Source organism: Heteronotia binoei, chromosome 13 (assembly GCF_032191835.1).
Source record: "Heteronotia binoei isolate CCM8104 ecotype False Entrance Well chromosome 13, APGP_CSIRO_Hbin_v1, whole genome shotgun sequence".
Taxonomy (NCBI): Eukaryota; Metazoa; Chordata; class Lepidosauria; order Squamata; family Gekkonidae; genus Heteronotia; species Heteronotia binoei.
In genome coordinates, this window is record NC_083235.1 from 2,651,946 (window position 1) to 2,678,288 (window position 26,343).

The window sequence follows — 26,343 nt, forward strand, 5'->3', positions numbered from 1 at the left end:
GGGGTAAATAGGCAGACTTGCAAGCTTCAGACTTGCAAGCTCTTCTTCTGCACCACAGAGGTCGCCCAAAGAGTGGGCAAAAAGAGCACAAGACCCGAGGGAGTCGCTAGAAGAAGGGACAGAATTAAAGAGGGTGGTGCAGGGTTCCCCCTTAGTTTCTTAGCTGTCGTAGGAGCTGTATTTACTAACCTTGGTGTCAAGGCAAAGAGGGATGCATAACGATGCAAACAGTGGCCAGTGATTGCCTTCTCCCACTGATGCAAAAAAATAATTTCCTAGCCTTTCCCTATGCTGGTTTTATGGGGACTGTTATTCCCAGCTTTTTTTTTTTTTTAAAGTCTCCTTCTAGCATGGTTGTGTTGTAAAGTGCACACAGCATATGTCTTTTATCGTTCTGTGAAAAGAAAGTGTTAAGAATTTTAATCAAGATGCGTGCATGGTATTTGTTCACGTCCTGCGGCTCTCAAACATCTGACGTTTATCCTATGTGGCTCTTATGTTAAACAAGTTTGGCCACCCCTGGTCTATATGGACCTGCCCAGGATCAGAGGGCAACCAGCCGAGCTGTTGAAGAAGACTGCAGTCAGATTTACTGCCTTCCTCCCAGCACCTCTTTTGCGAATCTTTAATTGAAACTTAAAAGCTTCATTCACTCAGGAAGGCCTTTGGAACACCGTTTTATACGTTGGTCTGAGCTTTTCGTTTTCATCTTTTATAGGTTCAGTATATGCCACTCTTTTAAGATTTACTGGTTTGTTTAACCGTGATTGTTTACACATTATCTTTCTAGTCTAGATATGTTTTAGGTTTTAATATACTGCTGATCTGTCTGGTTTTCAATTTGGGCCAAGCATTATTGAGTTGGGTTTAAAAAAAAAAAATGGGTGTCTTTTGTTTGTTTAGGTGTGTGATTATGTGTATGTTATCTTTACACACTCATAAAGATATGTATGATTCAGGATAATAATTTTTGCTACTTTTTTATTTTAATTTTTTTTGTACTAGTTTTACTTCTGAAAGCGTTGCAGATTTTTGGCGTGGCAGAGCCAATTAGAGCAGGGGTGTCAAACATGCAATTTGGGGGCTGAATCAGGTCCTTGGAGGGCTATCAGCCCCCCCCCCCCGAGCAATTGGCTGTCATCTACTTCCTTCTCCCTAGGCTTCCCAAACCTCCCGCTCTGGCGGGAGACTTCTGGGTTCGCAGCCTCATCTCCCGCTCTTCAAAACTCTGGAAGCGGGGGTGGGGGGTGGAGGGGGGGGAGAACATACCTTTAGGCTTCATGTTGTAGAGCTCCTGAGCCGTTTGCAAAATGTCTGCCCCTTTAAGGCTGGGCAGGAAGCAGAAAGGGCTTCTGAGAACGGCCCCTCCCTTTCTTTTGCTTTCGTTTTCACAGGAAGTAGAGTTGTGTGTGATAAGTGTGTGTGTGTGAGAGGGAGGGGGCAGGAGATTCCCTAGTTTGGAGGCCCTCCCCCCCTTTAGAAAGCGTGGGGGGGGGGAGGGAAATGTCTACTAGGCACTCTATTATTCCCTATGGAGAACAATTCCCATAGGGAATAATAGGAAATTGATCTGTGGGTATTGGGGGCTCTGGGGGGGCTATTTTTGAGGTAGAGGCACCAAAGTTTTAGTATAGCATCTAGTGCCTCTCCCCAAAATACCCCCCAAGTCCAAATCTATGAGTCCCAAAATATGGTGCCCCTATCCTTAATTATTTCCTATGGAAGAAAGGCATTTTAAAAGGCGTGCTGTCTCTTTAAATGTGATGGCAAGAACTCCCTTGGAGTTCAATTATGCTTGTCACATCCTTGTTCTTGGCTCCACCCCCAAAGTCTCCTGGCTCCACCCCCAAAGTCCCCAGATTTTTCTTTAATTGGACTTGGCAACCCTACTTCTCCCTCTCTCTTGCTTCCTTCTGCATCTCAGCTTGCTTTGCAAGGCTTACTCAATCGCACAGGAGCTAGAGCAAAACCTCTTATTTTCTCCATTGGCTGAAGTTCCTCCCTTGGGGAGGAAGGGGAGAGGAATACCTTGCTTTGCCAGGCTTCCCAATTGCACAGCAGAGCTATTGAGCCAAGCCTCTCTTCCTTCTATTGGCTGAGGCTCCTCCCCCTCCTGGTCCCCTGAGGAAGGAAGGAAAGAGCCAGAGCTTCCTTTGCCCAGTTCCCTGGATCCCACGGGAGAAATGTAAGTAAGTAAGTAAAGTAAGTAAGTAAGTAAAGTAAGTAAGTAAGTAAAAGTAAGTAAGTAAGTAAGTAGTAAGTAAATGCAAAGAAAGGATCTTTAAAACCAATGAGTGCTAACATTTTAAACATGTTTTAAGTTTTTTGGGGATTTTTTATTGTGTTTGTCTGTGTCCTTTATAAAGTTTGTATCTATGCTACCTAAATAGGTACACACATGGCTTGGCCTGGCATGGCTCTACCCAACCCGATATGGCCCAGCCCAACGAGGTCTCATTTATGACAGATCTGGCCCTCATAACGAATGAGTTCGACGCCCCTGAATTAGAGCCACACCACAGCTTTCCAGAGCCAGCGTGGCCACAGGGACCGTGGAAATTGAAAACAATTTTGAACAATGGAGATTGATAGACTGCCCAGTTTGAGCCATTGGAGATGGATAGAGCTGACCCTTGATGAAGAACACTTGAGTTTGAACGGGCTATATATATAGGAAAGTACAACCATTGGGTCTCTTATGTTTTATTCCTCAGGATCTTTTGTAAAAGTTATATCGGTTCTGGTATTAGTTGTTGTAGATTTTCCAGGCTGTATGGCTGTGGTCTTGGCACTGTGAGACCTGACGTTTGGCCAGCAACTGTGACTGGCATCCTCAGAGGTATAACCCAGAAAACTGGAGTTCTCTCTGGGTCCAATTGAGAAGAAGATGGTAGGTAGGTAAATGATATCTACTCAGGAAGGCGGGGTAGGGCAGAGTCATTATCTTGTAGGAGCTTCCCAGGCTGTGATGTGCTAATGGAGTTTTCCTGAGGAGGTTCTTTTGTACATCTTTTGTACCAACATAGCATCCAGATGAGAATAAAAGAACATGAAAGACAGTGCAGACTTGGCCAACCTGGAAAATCAGTGGTGGCTGAACATAGCATAACGCAAACAAGGCACAGTATCTTATTCCAAGACACTGTAATGCTGGACAACACATCCAATTACCACGTCACATTAAACAGGGAAGCCATTGAAATCCAGAAACACAATTTCAATAGGAAGGAAGAGAATTTAATAGGGCACGGTTCCAGTCCTGAAAAACACAAAATGCCCTACAGCATACAACAGCACTACAGATAAGATTTGAATTTCAATTGCTAATCCAAACACAAAAGAACCTCCTCAGGAAAGCTCCTCCATTAGCACATCACAGCCTGGGAAGCTCCTACAAGATAAAGACTCAACCCTACCCGCACCTTCCTGATCAAATATAAATTACCTGCCTACCACCTTGTTCTCACTTTGACCCAGAGAGAACTCTTGAGGATGCCAGTCACAGTTGCTGGCCAAACATCAGGTCTCACGATGCCAAGACCCGCGGCCACACAGCCCAGAAAATCTACAACTAATGAACTCCGTCTGTGAAAGCCTTTGACAACATATTGTTCCATGTATTTCTTATCCTGCTATTATAAGTTTGTTTTAAGCTTATACGTTTTGTAGACTATAAATTACAAGTTTCTAGTTTGTTTTGGATTCATATATATATTTGGAAAAAACCACACAATTTTTAATTGTATAATTTTTATTTATTTGAGACTATCAATTCTTGTCACATGGGGTTTTTCATCATTCCCCCCCCCCCCCCCCCGCTTGTGCCCTTTCCCCACGGTTCCTGTTTTTTCTGGCCATTATGGTTTTAACTTTGGGCTAAACATTGAGTTTTTTAAACTGTCTTGGTCTTTTCTTTGTTTAACTGTGATTATTCATGTTATCTTTACATACTCATAAAGGTATCTATGTGTGTGCGTACGTTGCACATATGTCCTCTTTTAATGTGCTGCTGATCCATTTGGTTTTAAATATGGCTCAAATATCCTCAGTATTCTTATAGTTTAAACGGGATGTCTTCTGTATTTTTCACATCCTTCCTTGTGCCACTGCAAGATATACATCAATAGAAGAAGAAGAAGGTATTAGATTTATATTCCGCCCTCCACTCCAAAGAGTCTCAGAGCGCTCACAATCTCCTTTACCTTCCTCCCCCACAACAGACACCCTGTGAGGTGGGTGGGGCTGAGAGGGCTCTCGCAGCAGCTGCCCTTTCAAGGACAACTTCTGCCAGAGCTATGGCTGACCCAAGGCCATTCCAGCAGGTGCAAGTGGAGGAGTGGGGAATCAAACCCGGTTCTCCCAGATAAGAGTCCGCACACTTAACCACTTCACCAAACTGGCTCTCAATCAATCAAATAAAGATAAAACTTAAAGTAGCAAGTCAGCACGGAGAGAACTAAGCTAAATTTCCCTCTATAGCGTTCTAGTTTATTCCAGGCAGAGACTGTTCCCTCTAATCTGCAGAGTCTTGTGAGCAAAAATTCTACTTTGTGAGCTACTGGCATTAAAGCTGTGAACTGCTGTGTAAATTATTGTGCTCTGGGGTCAATTTTCCTGAGCTGAGACAAAAATGTGTGAGCTGGAGGCTAAAAATCCGTGAGCTAGCTCACGCTAACTCAGCTTAGAGGGCACTCGGGCAGAGAGCCTTTATACATACAGATTTTAACCAAGATGAGTACCCGTGTGAGTCTATCCACAAAAAAAGGATATAATCTAGATTCTCCCGTGAAATGCTTTTAAGGTCTAAGTGGCTGGCTGAAACTTCTTGAACCACGAGTGTGTGAAAAAGAACCTTCGCATACCGAGTTGTTAGCTAGAAGGATAGTGGGAGTCAACGCAGAGCACCACTCCAGTCTCACATTTTCAGAAGTATTTGTAGATCCAGGCGGGCAGCCGTGTTGGTCTGAAGCGGTAGAACAAAGCAGGAGTCAAGGTACACCTTTAAGCCCAACGAAGTTTTATCCAGAATGTCAGCTTTCGTGTGCTAAAAGCACACTTCATCCGTGTATTGACACACTCAAAAATAGGGATATTGGCTGTTTATCTCATTGCAAATACTTAAACCATCTTCACTATATTTTATTGTATTTTTTTTCTACGGCAAACTAGAATTATGTTGAAAAGTAAATTAGGTGGACAAGAAAATCACTATCCAAAGTGTTTCTCTTTTAGCTGTATCGACATATTCAAACAGGGATACTGGCTGTATCCCATTACATATACTGAACCCATCTCCCACTAATTTTAATGTATTTTTCTCCTTATGGCAAACTATATGTATGTTACATGCTAAAAGGTAAATTAGTTGGATGGGAAATCTTCTTAGATATAAATACCTTCCTTTCGACCCAGACGCAATACAATATAGTCATTAACAGACATTCTCACATTTTGACATATTACTGTTGTCAAATATTTCAGGTTTTCACGGCTGGTAACATCATTAGGGTTTGTAGAATCTTTCGGGCTCAAGTGCCGTGTTCTACTGGAGAAAGTTTTTCTTCCAGACGTTTCGTTCTCAGCTGCGGAGAACATCCTCAGTGGCGTTGCAGAGCGCCTGCTCCGGCTGCAACGCCACTGAGGATGTTCTCCGCAGCTGAGAACGAAACGTCTGGAAGGAAAACTTTCTCCAGTAGAACACGGCACTTGAGCCCGAAAAATTCTACAAACCCTAATGATATTACTGTTGTATTGCTTTCGCATGCTCATGCTACTCAGATCAAAGGTTTGCTCAATTTGTTAATTTTACTATCCTGTCATTGAATCTTAGCGGCCCCGTGGCGCAGAGTGGTAAAGCAGCAGTACTGCAGTACTGTGGTCTGAACTCTGCTCATGACCTGAGTTTGATTCCGGCGGAAGCTGGGTTCAAGTAGCTGGCCCAAGGTTGATTCAGCCTGCCATCCTTCTGAGGATGCTGGGGGGAAAGCGTAAAAGACTGGGGAAGGCAATGGCAAACCACCCTGTTACAAAGTCTGCCGTGAAAACGTTCTGAAAGCAACGTCACCCCAGAGTCGGAAACGACTGGTGCTTGCACAGGGGACCTTTCTTTTCACTGAATCTTAAATTTGTACCATTTTGCATTCTGAGCCACTGACTGCTAGCTATGCGTGGCTTTGCTCACCGTACCGGATTCCTCGTCTGATGAAGTGTGTTTAGAGAGCATACGAAAGCTGACGTTCTGAATAAAACTAAGTTGGTCTTAAAGGTGCCTCTTGACTCCTGGCTTTGGTCTCATATTCGGTTATCCTAGTGCTGGAAAAATGCTGAGTAGAAAAAGAGGCTACAGCGTGAGACACTTTGACCACTAGATGGTGCTCTAACACAACTTTCTGTGCTCCAGAACCCTCGAGCAACAGGCGTTTGCTGGAATCCTAGTAACAACAGTGTAGGGATTTGGAGTAATGTTCTGCCTTGGTTGCACATATACATTTATGGAGCACAGATCCTGAGCAAACCTCCATGCCATTTCTCCACTGGAACCCCTTTTTGGTTTCCATGTTGGAGGGTCCCCACACTGAACCTGGGACTTACAAGTTCACTGTATTCTGTTTTATTGTTAACCACAACCAGCCGTAAATATTCTCAAGATCATACCATCAAATTATGGAGAATGTGTACATTGTTGCTTTACACTTGTGTCCCGCCACTTCTTTGAAGAAGACCATAGATTTATACCCCGCCCTTCTCTCTGAATCAGTCTCAGAGTGGCTTATAATCTCATTTATCTCCCTCCCTCACAACAGATACCCTGTGAGGTGGGTGGGGCTGAGAGGGCTCTCCCAGAAGCTGCCCTTTCAAGGACAACCTCTGCCAGAGCTATGGTTGACCCAAGGCCATGCCAGCAGGTACAAGTGGAGGACTGGGGAATCAAGCCTGGTTCTCCCAAATAAGAGTCTGTGCCCGTAACCATGACACCAAACTGGCTCTCTTACAATCACCTTCCCTTCCTCCCCCACAACAAACACCCTGTGAGGTAGGTGGGCTGAGAGAGCTCTGACAGAAGCTGCCCTTTCAAGGACAATTCTGCGAGAGCTACGGCTGACCCTCAGTCATTCCAGCAGGTGCAAGTGGAGGAGTGGGGAATCAAACCCGGCTCTCCCAGATAAGAATCCGCCCACTTCTCCACTACATCAAACTGGCTCTCTGTTTCCACTGCCGTATGTTCAGGTTGTCCTCTTGCAGCAGCATTTGTTTCAAAAGCATGTCTTAATTGCCTTTTCTCTGACTTCTCATGACATCTGACCCATTTCTTTGACTTGGCCTGACCCATTTCCGCGACTTTCCCGAAAGTGGCCACCGTGACACGGAACTCGAGGGGAGGGGTCTAACTCAACATAAAACTCTCTAGGAAGCCGTAAAAGTAGGGAATGTTCTAAGTGAGGGACTACAAGGCGTGGCCTCCTCGGGGCCTTCTTCTCAGGGGCCCCGGCCGTGGTCCATATCCCGCCGCTTCCTCCACTGGAGCATCTTCAGAAGGCTGAGGCTGGCTTTGAAGAGCCGGTCGTGCTGGAAGACCATCTGGTGGAAGGCATTGAGGGGCAGGACGCCGCTGGGATCGGCGTGCTTGAGGGTGGTGATGGGCGTGTAGAGGCTGTTCGTTTGGTACCGGAAGGGAGGCTTCTCGGACGTGATGATTTTCATGGCGTGCTGCCAGAAGGAGGAGAAGAAGGCACAAGATTAAAGACGCTGGTTACCGGGGAATATATGAGAATAATTTGGATTTTAAAAAAAGAACAGCTCCCTCCCCAATCCATGTACTAATGCAGGACTTTAGTAACAAACAAGGTAAGTACAACATTCTGCAGGGGGGAGTTCGATATAACTCCAGGTCAGCAAGAAATCTATGACATTAGATGAATTTCTCTCAGCTGTGCATGAAGAAAAGTCTATATAAAGTTGCCTTTCAATGGTATCTTGCTTTGGAAAGAGTTAGAATCATAGAGTTGGAAGGGACCTCTAGGGTCATCTAGTCCAACCCCCCGCACAATGCAGGAAACTCACATATACCTCCCCCTAAATTCACAGGATCTTCATTGCTGTCAGATGGCCATCTAGCCTTTGTTGAAAAACCTCCAAGGAAGGAGAGCCCACCACCTCCCGAGGAGGAAGCCTGGTCCACTGAGGAACTGCTCTAATGGTCAGGAAGTTCTTCCTAATAATCCTAGAGCTGGAAGGGACCTCCAGGGTCATCTAGTCCAACCCCCTGCACAATGCAGGAAACTCACAAATACCTCCCCCTAAATTCACAGGATCTTCATTGCTGTCACAGGTGGCCATCTAGCCTCTGTTGAAAAACCTCCAAGGAAGGAGAGCCCACCACCACCCGAGGAGGAAGCCTGTTCCACTGAGGAACTGCTCTAATGGTCAGAAATCATAGAATCCTAGAGTTGGAAGGGACCTCCAGGGTCATCTAGTCCAACCCCCTGCACAATGCAGGAAACTCACAAATCCCTCCCCCTAAATTCACAGGATCTTCATTGCTGTCAGATGGCCATCTAGCCTCTATTTAAAAACCTCCAAAGAAGGAGAGCCCACCACCTCCTGAGGAAGCCTGTTCCACTGAGGAATTGCTCTAACGGTCAGGAAGTTCTTCCTAATAGAAAGTTTAAAATATATATAACATTCTGCTCTTTATACAAACTTTCTCTGTATAAGAGAGCCAGTTTGGTGTAGTGGGAGAACTGGATTTGATTCCCTACTCCTCCACTTGCAGCTGCTGGAATGGCCTTGGGTCAGCCATAGCTCTGGCAGAGGTTGTCCTTGAAAGGGCAGCTGCTGTAAGAGCTCTCTCAGACCCACCCACCTCACAGGGTATCTGTTGTGGGGGAGAAAAATAAAGGAGATTGTGAGTCACTCTGAGATTCAGGGTGGAGGGCGGAATATAAATCCAATGTCGTCGTCTTCTTCTTCTTTGTAATTGGTGGAATTGTCTTTATATCCAGTTGTACCTGATAAATTATTTCAGTGATCCATATCATCGTACATTTTAAAACAGATTTCACTCCAAAAAAAAAAAAGATGCTCAAAAGGATAACAGAAGTGCCAATTTCAGACGAATACCCGAAAGTGTTCCCCTCACATTCCCCCGTTTGCTCTGCAGCCAATCTAAGTACACCCCAAAGACATGGGAAGATGCCCCATTATTTTTTCACTTTAGACTCCCCATTCCATCGTCAGACTTTTACTTTGGCGCATTTAAATGCCTTCCCGTCAACAGCTCTATGGTAGGTTTAGACGGATACCTCTCCCAAATAGATTATGTCCATGTGAATTAGGAGTCCTTGATTCTATATCCCATATTATTTTAGAATGTCCTCTCCTGGCCTCACAACGTAGAGAATTTTTAGCTGAATATCTCCAACACAATGTATTTACTAAAAGGAAAATTCCATCCTACCTTTTAGAAGATGTTAATCCCCGTATTACTACATGTGTTGTGAACTAAAATTAAATCTAGGCATGCTTCTATATTTTAATTGCCGGGTGCCTACTCTTAATTAGTATTACTGGCTGCTATTTTAATTGATTGCTTATGTACTGTTCTTACTATATTTCAGGTCTTTGTACCTACTTTTGATTGTGAATCATTATTGGTCTTATGCCAATAAAGGTCTGAACTGAAGTGAACGGATGAGTTCGAGAGAGCAAGAGGGGAAGAGAGTCAGAGGAAGACCTGGTTTGTTTCTCTGGTGCCTCTATTCACAAACACAGGCTGGGGACAGGCTTCAAGGCCTCAAGAGCAGCTCAGAACTAGTACGCTGCGCATAAGCAAACCTCAGTTTGGGCAGGAGCTCACAGAAGCAGAGCTCCGGAATGTCTACATTTTATTGTGCTCTTTCTTAGCCCCTCCCCCAAAACTACTTGCTTCTGGGCTCCATGGTTCAACCCCCTGATGAGAATTCTGCTGAACGCTAAGATCTGACAAACTTTCTAATATTTCCCCCCCACCCCCCAAAATGGAAAAATAACCAAAACCTATAAAGCAGGCAGATGGAAATCTTCATCATACCACTGTGGCCACAGAGGAGAACATCATTTTAAAAGTGTAATGGGAGGAAGGTTTTATGATGACAGTTATAAATTCAAGAAGCATTTTAAGGTAGATGCTGAGGTGCTATAATTTAGTGCAATTTCTGGTGAAGTCAGGGGTTTGGAAAAGGAAAGGTCCCCTGTGCAAGCACCAGTCGTTTCCGACTCTGGGGAGATGTTGCTTTCACAATGTTTTCACAGCAGACTTTTTATGGGGTGGTTTGCCCTTGCCTTCCCCAGTCCTCTACACTTTCCCCCCAGCAAGTTGGGTACTCATTTGACCGACCTCGGAAGGATGGAAGGCTGAGTCAACCTGGATTCAGCTACCTGAACCCAGCTTCTGCCGGGATTGAACTCAGGTTGTGAGCAGAGGGCTCCGACTGCAGTACTGCAGCTTTACCAATCTGCACCACGGGGCTCTTAAGGTAATGCACCAGTTGTTTCGGACTCTGGGGAGACATTGCTTTCACAACGTTTTCATGGCAGACTTTTGACGGGGTGGTTTGCCATTGCCTTAGCGGCCCCGTGGCGCAGAATGGTAAAGCAGCAGTACTGTGGTCTGAACTCTCTGCTCACGACCTGAGTTCGATTCCGGTGGAAGCTGGATTCAGGTAGCTGGCTCGAGGTTGACTCAGCCTTCCATCCTTCCGAGGTCAGTAAAATGAGTGCCCAGCTTGCTGCGGGGAAAGTGTAGAGGACTGGGGAAGGCAGTGGCAAACTACCCCGTAAAAAAGTCTGCCGTGAAAATGTTGTGAAAGCAACGTCACCCCAGAGTTGGAAACGACTGGTGCTTGCACAGGGGACCTTTCCTTTACTTGCCATTGCCTTCCCCAGTCTTTTATACTTTCCCCCCAGCAAGCTGGGTACTCCTTTGACCGACCTCGGAAGGATGGAAGGCTGAGTCAACCTGGAGCCAGCTACCTAAACCCAGCTTCCGCTGGGGATCGAACTCAGGTCGTGAGCAGAGAACTTGGACTGCAGCACTGCAGCTTTACCACTCTGCATGTGCAAATAAGTCGTGCTAGTGAGCTCTGGCATCTCTCCCCCTGCTTAGCTATTTGGGGTGGGGGCCAAGAGGGGTGGGAGAAGCATTTCTTGCCCTCCCTAGTTATTCTGGGATGAGGGAAGGAGGTGGGAAAGTCAGCCCGGTCCTAACCCTTGCTCTCCCCAGCTATGACTCCGCCAGGTCTTGAATTTAGCAGCACAGCTCCTGAACCTACCTTGTCCACTGAATAGGAGGTGCATCTGCATAACAATCCCTGTATTAGGAGAGCAGGCAGCCAGCCAGCCACCAGGGGCTTTGCCACGGCCCGAGCAGCCCTCGTTAACCCCTAGAGAAGCCCACGCCACCCTTTCTCCACTTCTGATGCGATTTTGGGCAGCGGGTGGCTTGCTGGCCTTGACTGTGGAGGGGGGGTGGCCCAGGAGAGCCCCAGGCAAGTGAGGCCTGCTTGGGCTGGCTGGATCTAGCCAGCCCAAGCAGGCCTCGCTTGCCCGGGGCTCTCCTTTTTTGCATCGGGTTGCTTTTGGCTGGTGGGAGGGGGTGGCATATGCTAATGGGTTATGCTACTGAGCTCCACCACCTGTTTTTCTACAAAACGACCCCTGGACTTCGCCAATCCCTCCCCCTTCCTGATCTGCCTAGGCACGGTCAAGCCAACAGGCACGGGCAAAAGCAGACACTTGGGTTGGCTCTTCAGAGCACTGCTAGGTGAGTTTCCCCCCACCAAGTGCAATTCGATCTGGAGTCAGGACTGACCTCGGCCACCTCTTCCGAAGACTGCCCCAGCGCGGTGAAGACGTCCTTGGAGTAGGCCATGTAGAGTCCCTTGAAGAGATCCTGCGTCTCTTTGTCCACCCCAGAGAGATCCAGGCTGTCCACCTCTTCGTAGAGCTTCCTCTCGAACTCTGATACGACCGGTCCCGGCTCAATTAAACTGATGCTGCGGGATCACAAGAACACAAACGAAGCTGCTTAAGACTGAATGAGACCCCCACCCCGCACCAAGATCAGTCTCGTCTACTCAGACTGGCAGCTGCTATCCAAGGTCTCAAGCAGAGAAAGGTCTTTCCCGTCCCCTCCTGCCTGGTCCTTTCTAACTGGAGATTCTGGGGACTGAACCTGGGACCTTCTGCATGCCAAGCAGGGGCTCTGCCACTGAGCCAGGATCTCAGGTCAAGGTCTTCCCCATCACTTCCTGTCTGGTCCTCTTAACCTAGAGATGCTGGGATTTGAACCTGGGACCTTCTGCATGCCAAGCAGAAATACCACTGAGCCACAGCCCCTCAATGAGCCCTCCCCATGTTCTAAATCAGGCCCTTGGTCCATCAAGGTCAGTCTTCTTTACTCAGACCGGCAGCGGCTCTCCAGGGGTCTTTCCCATCACCTCCTGCCTGGTCCTTTCAACTGGAGATGCCGGGGATTGAACCTGGGACCTTCTGCATGCCAAGCAGAGGCTCTGCCACTGAGCCAGGGTCTCAGGTCAAGGTCTTTCCCATCACCTCCTGCCTGGTCCTTTTAGCTGGAGATGCCGGGGATTGAACCTGGGACCTTCTGCATGCCAAGCAGAGGCTCTGCCACTGAGCCAGGGTCTCAGGTCAAGGTCTTTCCCATCACCTCCTGCCTGGTCCTTTTAACTGGAGATGCTGGGGATTGAACCTGGGACCTTCTGCATGCCAAGCAGAGGCTCTGCCACTGAGCCAGGGTCTCAGGTCAAGGTCTTTCCCATCCCCTCCTGCCTGGTCCTTTTAACTGGAGATGCTGGGGATCGAACCTGGGACCTCCTGAATGTTTAGACTCATGCATGCCAAAAATTGCAAGCCTCAGTTCCAGGAGAATAGTCACCTGAGGAAGAATTGTTATCGCAACACGCAAATTTCGCCTAGAGGACATGTTGCACTTCACATTGCTGCATGAGACAAGATATTTCTGTATTGCAGCCTTTTTTCAAACTTGGCATTTTGGACTCTCAAGATGGACTTTCTTATGATGGACTTGTTATCAATTGTTTATGTGCAATATATTGTGCTCACAGCAATATTTTGCATGATTATGTTACATTAGAGAATAACCACGCAGAAAAGTTTTGGTGGTTATAGGTCTTGTATTTATTATAGCATGGTATCCTCCATGTGGTACCTGGATAGCACCTGATTTCTATGGTACATGTTTGTTTCCTTCTCCTACTGGTGCCAAAAAAATATTTTCCTCAACTTTCCCTATGCTGGTCTTACGAGGACTGTTATTCCCACCTTTTTTTTAAAAGTCTCCTTCTAGGCTAGTAGTACTGTATTTCTAGGCCAGTAGTGTTGAGAGGTGATAGGATCACCATCTTCAAGTCCTTGAAGGGCTGTCCTACAGAGGATGGTGTGGAATTGTTTTCTGTGGCCCCAGAAGGTAGGACCAGAACCAATGGGTTGAAATTAAATCAAAAGAGTTTCTGGCTCAACATTAGGAAGAACTTCCTGATCGTTAGAGCAATTCCTCAGTGGAACAGGCTTCCTCCTCGTTAGGTGGTGGGCTCTCCTTCCTTGGAGGTTTTTCAACAGAGGCTAGGTGGCCATCTGACAGCAATGAAGATCCTGTGAATTTAGGGGGAGGTGTTTGTGAGTTTCCTGCATTGTGCAGGGGGTTGGACTAGATGACCCTGGAGGTCCCTTCCAACTCTAGGATTCTATGACAGGGGAAGGCTTCTATACCCTGCTTGTTGGCCTTCCAGAAGAACTGGTTGGCCACTGTGTGAGTCAGGAAGCTGGACCCTCATTGTCTGATCCAGGTTTTAGAGAAGCTGCAGAGAGCCAAGGGAAAAGCGAGAGAGGCAATGGGGAACACAGCGCATGTGCAGAAAGGAGGAAGGGACGGGGCATTTAAGAACATGTCAGTGCTAAAGGACCACCTCTCCCCCCCCCCCCCCCCCCCGCCCAGCCGGGAGTGGCTGCAACTCACTTGACCCCAAACTTCAGAGCCTGGAGGGCCAGGCTCTCGCAGAATCCTTCCACAGCGAATTTGGAGGCGCAGTAGAAGTCGTTGAAGAAGAGGCCTGCAGGAAAAAAGGGCGTTGATGGAGAATCAACAACGGGGATGCTTTGCCCTTGCAAAGTTCAGAAGCCAGCTTGTAACAATGCTGTGCAGAATCTCAGAAGGCAGAGAAAAGCTGCTGGAATAAAACTCCACACAGCCCTTTCCCCCCACCCCGGAACACGCAGCGGTATGATGGCATTGCTGGAGGGTGGCGTTCATTCGCAGCAGACTTGCAGCGACAACCGACGGGTTTCAAGACAAGAGGCGTTCAGAGGTGAGTTTTGCCATGGTCTGCCCATGCCCAGCACCAAAGTCCACCCCCCCCACCGCCACCGCCCCCCACCGGCCAAAAGCAAACCAATGCAAGAAAGGAGAGCCCCAGGCAACTGAGGCCTGCAAGCGAGCCAAAGTTCGAGTCTGGCCATAACCTTTTGCACTCTTCCTCAGATACGATGAAATGGAAGTGACCAGTCCATACATATAGGTGCAGGATGAGCAGTGAATTCGAATGCAGCATAGTGAAAATGCAAACAAGACTAACACGCTTGGTTTGTATGGTTCCCAGGGGTCGTTTTGTAGAGAAATAGGTGGTGGAGCTCATTAGCATAGCTCATTAGCATATGCAGCCACCCCCCACCAGTCAAAAGCAACCCGACACAAGGAAGGAGAGCCCTGGGTGAGCGAGGCCTGCTTGGGCTGGCTAGTTGATCCAGCCAGCCCAAGCAGGCCTCGCTCACCCGGGGCTCTCCTTGGACACCTCCACCCCCCCAAGTCAAAAGGCCAGCAAGCCACCCGTCACCCAAAATCACATAAGAAGTGGAGAAAGGGTGGTGTGGGCTTCTTCAGGGGTTAATGAGGGCTGTTGGGGGCGTGGCAAAGCCCCTGGTGGCTGGTAGGCTGTCCGCTCTCATCATCCAGGGATTGTTATGCAGCTGCACCCGCTATTCAATGGCCAGCCAGCCAGCCAGCCACCAGGGGCTTTGCCATGCCCCCAACAGCCCTCATTAACCCCTGAAGAAGCCCACACCACCCTTTCTCCACTTCTTATGTGATTTTGGGTGATGGGTGGCTTGCTGGCCTTTTGACTGGGGGGGGGGGGGGTGGCCAAGGAGAGCCCCAGGTGAGTGAGGCCTGCTTGGGCTGGCTGGATCAACTAGCCAGCCAAAGGAAGAGGGGGAACCCTCAGAAAGGTTCAGGAGCTGCATTCCTGCTGAATCTGAGGTCTGCCCCCCCCCCGTCTGCTCACCTTGGAGCCCCAAGACGCTGCTCATCACCACAATGTGGCCCTCACGTCGCCGCTTCATGTCGGGGTAGATCTCACGAATCAGGCGCACCGCTCCGAAGAAATTGGTGTCGAAGAGGCGCTGGACGGCAGCCATGCTGTGACTCTCCACTGGGCCGATCATGCCCACGCCGGCATTGCTCACTGCAAAGGAAGGTGGGGACTGGTTGCAGCCGCTTGTCAAAAAGGTCTTTTCCGTCAGCACCGAGGCAGAGAGGAGAGGCTGACTTCTGCAGCTCAGCTCAGCTCAGCACACACACACACACACACAACACCCATGTCCTATTGCATCAGGTATAAATGGGGAACAAGCACGCTTGCTCCGTCCTTTGCAATTCTGGGCTTGCCTCAAAAAAGGGCAATCTGCCACACCAAAGGATCAGTCTGCGGAACAAAACTGGCAGGCTCGGAAGTTTCCAAATGCATAGAGATTTGCGGTCTGCTTACAGTGCAGCTTTCACTCGGCGGCTGGAGGAAAACCGGAAATAAGATAATCCTCAGCGCACGGTCAGCCTGACCCACCACTAACAGAGCAAACAATGGCAACACAGTATAAACAGAAATCTTAAAAAAAAAAGGAGTCAGTTTGGTGTAGTGGTTAAGTGCGCGGACTTAACCACGGGGAGAACGGAGTTTGATTCCCCAGTCCTCCACTTGTACCTGCTGGAATGGCCTTGGGTCAGCCAGAGCTCTCGCAGGAGTTGTCCTTGAAAGGGCAGCTGCTGAGAGAGCCCTCTCCAGCCCCACCCACCTCACAGGGTGTCTGTTGTGGGGGAGGAAGGGAAAGGAGATTGTGAGCCGCTCTGAGACCCTGTCCTTGCAAGGGCAGCTGCTGGGAGAGCCCCCTCAGCCCCACCCACCTCACAGGGTGTCTGTTGTTGGGGAGGAAGATAAAGGAGATTGTGAGCCGCTCTGAGACTCTTCGGAGTGGAGGGCGGGATATAAATCCAATATCATCTTCTTCTTCTTCTTCTCTCAGCCCCACTCACCTCACAGGGTGTCTGTTGTGGGGGAGGAAGGGAAAGGAGATTGTGAGCCGCTCTGAGACTCTTCGGAGTGGAGGGCGGGATATAAATCCAATATCATCTTCTTCTACTCAGAAGCAAATTTCAAGTCCTTCCACTAATGTCGGCTTCCGAAGGAGAAAATCTTGCCTTCACGCTATCAATTGAAATATACAATACAGGCGTTTGTGAGAAGCCGGTCTGAGGGCCTTTGTCAGTTGGCTTGTGAAGAAGCTGCAAATGCAGTGGAATGCGATTTAAGCCAGTGATTGCGTGAAGGCAAGATTTTCTCCTTCGGAAGCCGACATCAGTGGAAGGACTCCGTTCAAATTCACTTCTGAGTAGTAGTACTCCTTATAGACGTTTTGGAATTTTCCGGAGTCATCCTTGGGAACTGCGTTTTTGTTTGGGCCTTTATACTCTCTCTGTGATTTATGTCTTTGGAAAAAGGCCAACGCCATGCTGGGAATTATTAGGAAGGGAATGGAAAACAAATCAGCCAGTATCATAATGCCCCTGTATAAATCGATGGTGCGGTCTCATTTGGAATACTGCGTACAATTCTGGTCACCGTGCCTCAAAAAGGATATTATAGCATTGGAGAAAGTCCAGAAAAGGGCAACTAGAATGATTAAAGGTTTGGAACAATTTCCCTATGAAGAAAGGTTAAAACGCTTGGGGCTCTTTAGCTTGGAGAAACGTCGACTGCGGGGTGACATGATAGAGGTTTACAAGATTATGCATGGGATGGAGAAAGTAGAGAAAGAAGTCCTTTTCTCCCTTTCTCACAATACAAAAACTCGAGGGCATTCAATGAAATTGCTGAGCAGGCAGATTAAAACGGATAAAAGGAAGTCCTTCTTCACCCAAAGAGTGATTAACATGTGGAATTCACTGCCACAGGAGGTGGTGGCGGCTACAAGCATAGGCAGTTTTAAGAGGGGATTGGATAAAAATATGGAGCAGAGGTCCATCAGTGGCTATTAGCCACAGTGTGTGTGTGTGTGTATATATATATAGATTGGCCACATGGCTTCTCTTATGTTCTAATGAATTTTGGATGCTTTTGCACAATGTAAGATATAGATTTTTGTAAATTTGTCAAACAGTGTCATGTATTTCTGACAGTTGTTTTTTAGATTTCTGACCCACCACCAAGGCTGCAAGAATTTAGCCTGACTGTGGGAACTTTATCTACTTCCAACTACTTTGCCCCTTCCAACTCTGTGATTCTATTAAGCAGCAGCTGGACAAACACTTGGGAAGGATACTGTAGGCTAGGGGTGGCCAAACTGTGGCTCTTTCAAACATATTCTGTAGCTCTCATTGGAGAAGGCATTTCGCTCTTTAAATCACTTCTCCAAGCCAAGGCTGTCAGGAGCCCTGAGGAGAGGGAGCTGGAAGAGTTAACAAACCAGGAAGAGCCGACAGCTTGCCCATCAATCACAGCTTCCACATTCCAGGCACCCACGCCTGTTGACAATCAGTTTCCTCCAGGTTCTCCCCCTCCCATCTCAAGAATGCACACCCGTCTTCAACAGATGCTGGCAGAGCACAGACGAGCAGCACGCCAAGGTTTCAGATCTATTAGCCCTGAATACAAGGATAACTACGGCCACCCAAAGAGCCAGCTGATTTAGGCTCCCATATGACTCACGCCCGGGACTTGGCGACCTTGTGGAGTTAACAAGTCGATTCTCTGGCTTGCATCCATGCTCCTTCCTGATTCCAGATCCTGACCGGTTTGAATTCCTTGGCACCCTGATCCTTTGGCTCTGGACACTGACCTCTCCTTCTGGTTTGCAAGTTTGCTGTGGTGACTCGGATCCTGACTGACTCCTTAAACTTTGACTTCGGACCAGTTTTAGACTCCCTCCTGCCTGTGCCCTGAGACATGACTAAGGCAGCCAGCGGCTTGGAGAACGCATCTAAAGTTGCTTTCTTTCCAACTCTCCCTCCCTTCTCCCTCCCTCTTATATTTGCTTTCTTTCCACCTTTCTTTCCATTTTTTCTCCCTCACTCCCTTGTGGCTCTCAAACATCTTGACGTTCATGTCTTTCAGCTCTCAAACATCTGATGTTTATTCTGTGTGGCTCTTATGTGAAGCAAGATTCGCCACCCTTGCGCTAGGCTGATCCTGCATTGGGCAGGGGGTTGGACTAGAAGGCCTCTATGACTCCTTCCAACTCGGTGATCCTATGATTCTACTTCCTTCCCAAAGTGGCCAATATTGTTCTCCTCTCTTTCATTTTATCTTCACCACAACAGCCCTGTGAGGTAGGCCAGGCTGCGCTGTGTGACTGGCCCAAGATCACCTAGTGAGCTTCCATGACAGAGAGCAGGGATTTGAACTAGAGACTCCTGGATCCTAGTCTAACACTCATAGAATGATAGAATCCTAGAGTTGGAAGGGACCCCCAAGGTCATCTAATCCAACCCCCTGCACAATGCAGGAAACTCACAAACACCCCCTCCTAAATTCACAGGATCTTCATTGCCGTCAGATGGCCATCTAGCCTCTGTTGAAAAACCTCCAAGGAAGGAGAGCCCACCACCTCCCGAGGAGGAAGCCTGTTCCACTGAGGAACCGCTCTAATGGTCAGGAAGTTCTTCCTCATGTTGAGCTGGAAACTATTTTTTGATTTAATTTCAATTCATTGGTTCTGGTCCGACCTTCTGGGGCCACAGAAAACAATTCCACACCATCCTCAGGGGTGGCCAACGGTAGCTCTCCAGATGTTTTTTGCCTACAACTCCTATCAGCCCCAGCCAGCATGGCCAATGCTGGTGTTTGTTGTGGGGGAGTGTTTGTTGTGGGGGAGGAAGGGACAGTGATTGTAAGAGAGCCAGTTTGGTGCAGGGGTTAAGTGTACGGACTCTTATCTGGGAGTACCGGGTTTGATTCCCCACTCCTCCACTTGCAGCTGCTGGAATGGCCTTGGGTCAGCCATAGCTCTCTTATCTGGGAGAACCGGGTTTGATTCCCCCCTCCTCCACTTGCAGCTGCTGGAATGGCCTTGGGTCAGCCATAGCTCTGGCAGAGGTTGTCCTTGAAAGGGCAGCTGCTGTGAGAGCCCTCTCCAGCCCCACCCACCTCACAGGGTGTCTGTTGTTGGGGGAGGAAGGGAAAGGAGATTGAACATATGAAGCTGCCTTATACTGAATCAGACCCTTGGTCCATCAAAGTCAGTATTGTCTACTCAGACTGGCAGCGGCTCTCCAGGGTCTCAAGCTGAGGGTTTTCACACCTATTTGCCTGGACCCTTTTAGTTGGAGATGCTGGGGATTGAACCTGGGACCTTCTGCTTACCAAGCAGATGCTCTACCACTGAGCCACCATCCCTCCCCAATTGTGAGATTGTGAGCCGCTCTTAGTGGAGGGCGGGATATAAATCCAATATCATCATCTTCTTCTTCTACTCCAACCACTACACCACTATAAGCTCTATTGCCAGTATTGGCCACAGTGGCTTCGCCCAGGGGCTGGCAAATACGATTCTGGACTGGTCCCAGCGATGGAATTTTATAGCACAACAGGACTGAGAAGAAAATAAAGTATGCTCATCCACGAACAAAGCGGGTGGATTTCTTGGAACCAGGAATGAAATTCTAGCAGGAGCTCCTTTGCATATTGGGCCACACTCCCCTGATGTAGCCAATCCTCCAAGAGCTTACAAAAAAGAGCCTTGCAAGCTTTTGGAGGATTGGCTACCTCAGGAGGTGTGGCCTAATATGCAAAGGAGCTCCTGCTAGAACTCCACCCCTGCTTGGAACTACGAAACGAGAGGAAAGGCTTCCCTACCGAGCACGTCCACCTTGCGTTGGGGGATGCTCTCCACGCAGCGCCGGATGGACTGCTCACTGCCCACGTCCAGCTCCTTGATTTCCAGCGTCTTGTCCAAGGCAGGCCCGGCTTCCCGCTCCAGGGCTTCTCTCTTCTCCAGATTCCTCATCGTGGCGATAACTGAGGAGAGAAAGGAAAAGCAATTACAGGATGCCTCCCTACTCCAGCCAAGGGGTCACCTTGGGAATACTGAAGGTCAGGGCAACTGGCGGGGTTGACGTCTGTCTAGATAAGACACACAAACGAAGGATTCCAGAACATTCACGGCTCAAGCCAAGGGTTTGTTAATGTTGCTCGGGCACATGTTCGGTTCTATTAAACTGAGTATCTTGACCAGGGTGGGGAAGAGAGGATCTTACCCCTGAGAGATCACAGCCTCAGGGTTTGGGTCCATCGTCTTGATCCAGAAGGGCTCTTCTTATGAAGGCTTCAGCCTCTCTGCCCTGTTGTTGGCCCTCCAGAGGAACCGGTTGGCCCCTGTGTGAGACAGGAGGCTGGACTAGATGGACCCTCACTGGTCTGACCCAGCAGGGCTCTTCTGTGGTTCTCGTCAGGGAAAGGCAGCCTCTTTACCCCGTTGCTGGCCCTCCAGAGGAACTGGTTGGCCTCTGTGTGAGACAGGAGGCTGGACTAGATGGACCCTCCCTGGTCTGATCCAGCAGGGCTCTTCTGATGTTATTCTCAGGGGAAGGCCTCAGCCTCTCTGTCCTGTTGTTGGCCCTCCAGAGGAACTGGGTGGCCCCTGTGTGAGACAGGAGGCTGGACTAGATGGACCCTCCCTGGTCTGATCCAGCAGGGCTCTTCTGATGTGCTTCTCAGGGGAAGGCCTCGGCCTCTCTGCCCTGTTGTTGGCCCTCCAGAGGAACTGCCTGGCCCCTGTGTGAGACAGGAGGCTGGACTAGATGGACCCTCACAGGCCTGACCCAGCAGGGCTCTTCTGATTTTCTCTCCAGGGGAAGGCCTCGGCCTCTCTGCCCTGTTGTTGGCCCTCCAGAGGAACTGGCTGGCCTCTGTGTGAGACAGGAGGCTGGATTAGATGGGCTCTGACTCATCTGATCCAACAGAGCTCTCCTAACCTTCTTTTGAATGTGTTCATTATAGCTGCCTCTGTGCCTCATCTTCCCATCAGAAAGGCTGGATACAAGGGCCCAACACAATGGGAGACTCAGGAACGAAGCCTGGGGCTTGTTCTGCTTCTCACAAGACCCCCCCACTCCCCACCCCCTCCTCTGGCTCTGCGCTCCCCTTCTTCACCTCGGAAGCGCTTCAGCTCATCTCTGGCCAGGCGCACGGCCAGTGCTTGCCCGATGCCAGATGAGCAGCCAGTCAGCAGCACGTTCCGGACGGCCATCCTGCACCTGGGGAAGGGAAGGGAAAAGGAAAGTGAGAGGTGGTCCCCAGGAAGAACTGGGCTGGACATTCGACAGAGAGCCGCTTTGAAGTAGGATGAACCCAACCCCCCACCCCACCGCCACCATGAATTCAGGAGGAAGCCCAGGAAAGTCTCTCTCTCCCTCTTTCTGTCTCTGTCTCTCTCCCTCTCTGTGTCTCTCCCTCTTTCTGTCTCTCTCTCTGTGTCTCTTTCCCTCTTTCTGTCTCTCTGTGTGTGTCTCTCCCTCTTTCTGTCTCTCTCTCTGTCTCTCTCTCCCTCTTTCTGTCTCTCTCTCTGTCTCTCTCTCCCTCTTTCTGTCTCTCTCTTTCTGTGTCTGTCTCTCTCCCTCTCTGTCTCTCTCTCCCTCTTTCTGTCTCTCTCTTTCTGTGTCTGTCTCTCTCTCTTTCTCTCTGTGTGTGTGTTGTTCTTAAAGGTGCAATTGACCTATTTTGTTCTACTACTTCAGACCAACACGGCTATTTGGATCTGTGTGTCTCTGTCTGTCTTTCTCCCTCTGTCTCTGTGTCTCTCTCTCCCCCTCTGTGTGTGTGTGTCTCTCTCTCCCTCTCTGTGTCTCTGTCTCTTTCTCTCCGTTCATTCTCTTTTTTAAATTAAAGTTAAAACCCCCCCCGATATACAAGGGCAGTCAAATATTCACAAAAACTTAACCCTTTAAATTCCCCCTCTCCCCCCATACAAAAACACAACTATATCATTATCCTAGGACAGATTCAGACAGGCAAAGTTCAAGAAGTAGATACAATATGATCAACATAAAAAGCTGCAAAATAAACTCCCTACCTAGAAAATACCTAATGACACATTCGAAAGAGGCTCCGCTGACAGAAAGGGTGGAATGCCCAGGAGGAAATACTCCCCAGAAAAGGAGGGGGAAAGGAAAAGGGGGGAAACAAAGAAACACACAAACAAAAATATACACAATAAAGACAAAATGCAATAGTAAAGGAGTGTCACTGGTTTTAGAAAAATATCAGACGATAAAATTTGTTTTTTTTGGCAAAATGTCAAGGTCAGAGAGGTATTTGGCCCCAGAAGGTAGGACCAGAACAAATGGGTTGAAATTAAATCAAAAGAGTTTCCGGCTCAAAATGAGGAAGAACTTCCTGACCGCTAGAGCGGTTCCTCAGTGGAACAGGCTTCCTCCTTGGGAGGTGGTGGGCTCTCCTTCCTTGGAGGTTTTTCAACAGAGGCTAGATGGCCATCTGACAGTGATGAAGATCCTGTGCTGAGGGGTCTGGAGACCAAGTCCTATGAGGAAAGGTTGAAGGAGCTGGAAGGAGCTGGGGATGTTTAGCCCGGAGAGGAGGCAGCTGAGAGGTGATAGGATCACCATTTCAAGTCCTTGAAGGGCTGTCATCTAGAGGATGGGGTGGAATTGTTTTCTGTGGCCCCAGAAGGTAGGACCAGAACCAATGGGTTGAAATTAAATCAAGAGAGTTTCCAGCTCAATATTAGGAAGAACTTCCTGACCGTGAGAGCGGTTCCTCAGTGGAACAGGCTTCCTCCTCGGGAGGTGGTGGGCTCTCCTTCCTTGGAGGTTTTTAAACAGAGGCTAGATGGCCATCTGACAGCAATGAGGATCCTGTGAATTTAGGGGGAGGGATTTGTGAGTTTAGAGCAGTTCCTCAGTGGAACAGGCTTCCTCCTCGGGAGGTGGTGGGCTCTCCTTCCTTGGAGGTTTTTAAACAGAGGCTAGATGGCCACCTGACAGCAATGAAGATCCTGTGAATTTAGGGGGAGGTGTCTGTGAGTTTCCTGCATCGTGCAGGGGGTTGGACTAGATGACCCTAGAGGTCCCTTCCAACTCTAGGATTCTCTGTAACAATAGGAAACCATAGTTTCACTCTCTCTCTCTCCGGCAATCTGCAACTCGGAGGAGAATAATACTGAAGAACATACGGGAAGCATTTTTAAGTGCTAAACAAGCACACACAATGTGTTGATGTTATGAAAAACAACATCAGGAGGGTTTGGCTTGGAAATTTTCCCACGTAGCCGGAAGAGATAGCTGATTTTACCTTCCAGGGCAGCAAGAACAAGGAATAAAAAGCAGGGAATAAAAGAACCCTCACGCAGATGGAACCCGGGTGACAAAGATGCCACAGAAATAGCACCCAGAACAGACATCTGTGACAAGGAGTCAGCTGCCTTTTGCATCAATTTCAACAGAGGCGAGAAGATGTAAAACATGGTCACAGATGGGCGTCCTGCGTTCTATGCTGCTGCTGATGGCCCCTCATAAATAAATATATAAAACACCTTGCAAAGAGAGGTAGAAAAAAATGCATATTGCATTGCAGAGAACAAAGCGCATCAGTAATCTTCATTTCCACTGCAGTCCTCTAATTACTAACTATATATTCTGGGCACCTTGACCCTGATGGCCCAGGTATGAGGTTTTGTCCAGAATCTATCACCAGACTTCTTGAGTAAATGCAAACGAGGCTTTTTAATGAAGAATCAGGCTCGTAGCATGCATACGGCAAGACTACTGTCTTGCCAGACTGATCATATTCGAAAGCTACAGTCCAGATACAGGTTACAGGCTAACAGCCTTTCTCCCACCGGAAAGTCTTTGAATCATTTCCCAGGCCCCGGTGTTGCTTTGCTCCCAGGTCACATTCCAGCTCTGCAGACAGCTTCCGTTGGTAGGTACCTCTCTTCTGTTACCAGGGAGACAAGATGAGGTCTTCCCTTCCCATAATGATTACTGTGGTTCCATACTATTCTATATTACATCATTGAAGATATTGGATTTATATCCCACCCTATACTCCAGGGGTGGCCTACGGTAGCTCTCCAGATGTTTCTTGCCAACAACTCCCATCAGCCCCAGCCATTGGCCATGCTGGCTGAGGCTGATGGGAGTTGTAGGCAAAAAAACATCTGGAGAGCTACCGTTGGCCACCTCTGCTATACTCTGAATCTCAGAGGGGTCACAATCTCCTTTACCACCACCCCCAACAGACACCCTGTGAGGTGGGTGGGACTGAGAGACAACCCCTACGAGAGCTATGGCTGACCCAAGGCCATTCCAGCAGCTGCAAGTGGAGGAGTGGGGAATCAAGCCCGATTCTCCCAGATAAGAGAGCTATGGCTGACCCAAGGCCATTCCAGCAGCTGCAAGTGGAGGAGTGGGGAATCAAACCCAGTTCTCCCAGATAAGAGTTCGCACACTTAACCACTACACCAAACTGGCTCTATAAAGAACTATAATGAACATATATAAAGGTTAACAAATATTGATATTAAAATCCATGGACTAATATAGTCATGAATATATGTGGATATGTAAATATGTGTCTAAGAGCCCCGTGGCACAGAGTGGTAAAGCTGCAGTACTGCAGTCGGAGCCCTCTGCTCATGACCTGAGTTCGATCCCAGCGGAAGCTGGTTCAGGTAGCCGGCTTGAGGTTGACTCAGCCTTCCATCCTTCCGAGGTGGTTAAAATGAGTACCCAGCTTGCTGGGGGGAAAGTGTAGAGCAGGGGTGGCCAACAGTAGCTCTCCAGATGTTTTTTGCCTACAATTCCCATCAGCTCCAGCCATTGGTCATGCTGGCTGGGGCTGATGGGAGTTGTAGGCAAAAAACATCTGGAGAACTACCGTTGGCCACCCCTGGTGTAGAGGACTGGGGAAGGCAAGGGCAAACCAGCCCGTAAAAAGTCTGCTGTGAAAACGTTGTGAAAGCAACGTCACTCCAGAGTCGGAAATGACTGGTGCTTGCACAGGGGGCTACCTTTACTTTAAGAGACCTGTGGTGCAGAGTGTTAAAGCTGCAGTACTGCAGTCCTAAACTCTGCTCACAACCTGAGTTCAATCCCAGCAGAAGCTGTGTTCAGGTCGCCAGCTCGAGGTTGTCTCAGCCTTCCATCCTTCCGAGGTCAGTCAAATGAGTCCCCAGCTTGCTGGGGCGAAAGTGTAGAGGACTGAGGAAGGCAAGGGCAAACCATCCCGTAAAAAGTCTGCCATGAAAACATTGTGAAAGCAACGTCACTCCAGAGTCGAAAACGACTGGTGCTTGCACAGGCGACTACCTTGACCTTTTTAAATACGTGTGTACATATATATGCTTTGGATAGCAAAGACAATACTAGCAAGAAAACCAACAGATTGTTTCTGAGCCACAAATCTAAAAACTAACCCTTGTCAGGGATTCATACCCGAGACCAGGCTGGCTCGGTCTTCTTGGATCTCAGAAGCTAAGCAGGTTGGGCCCTGGTTAGTACTTGGGTTGGAGACCACCAGGGAAGCCCAAGGTTGTTACGCAGAGGCAGGCGAGGGCAAACCATCTCTGAAGTTCTCCGGCCTCGAAAACGCTACTGGGTTGCTATAAGTCAACTGTAACTTGACGGCACTTTCTACCACCACAATCACCGCGTGTTTCGGCCAGAGGCAGACTTCAGAGCCCCACAAAGCCCTTTCGGCTTGGTCAATTTTCACCAATTTGGCCCTGCGAAGCCAAGCTGTGATGTGGTCTCCACTGCAGCTCAAGTAAGTACCGGCTGGGAGCATCACAAAGCAGGGATGACTTTTGGAAACTGTGGAGGCTGCTACCAACTTGTTCATCCTCCCCCAATTTAGATTCTAGCATTAATGAAGAATAACTGCACCAAAATCTATCGAATCGAACAGCAGACGCAGCCTCCTCTCGCATAGCACTGTTTATTTACCAGGGTACCATCTAAAGATACTGTCTACCCTAGGCGTG

At 48.5% G+C, this 26,343-nt stretch overlaps 2 protein-coding genes across 2 annotated transcripts in view; both read right to left on the bottom strand.

The window, feature by feature from the left end:
- The window catches only part of TRIP10 (thyroid hormone receptor interactor 10), a 221,749-nt gene that overhangs the window by 163,158 nt on the left and 32,248 nt on the right, over positions 1-26,343 (bottom strand). The window lies entirely within an intron of this gene.
- LOC132581023 (retinol dehydrogenase 8-like) lies at positions 6,595-21,635 on the bottom strand. The gene is made up of 6 exons (XM_060252055.1): positions 21,495-21,635; positions 20,199-20,360; positions 15,357-15,536; positions 14,036-14,129; positions 11,849-12,032; positions 6,595-7,707 (listed from the first exon to the last, which is right to left on the bottom strand). Exons 1-6 carry the CDS (start codon positions 21,589-21,591, stop codon positions 7,477-7,479), a joined length of 948 nt encoding a protein of 315 aa, XP_060108038.1. The 5' UTR covers positions 21,592-21,635; the 3' UTR covers positions 6,595-7,476.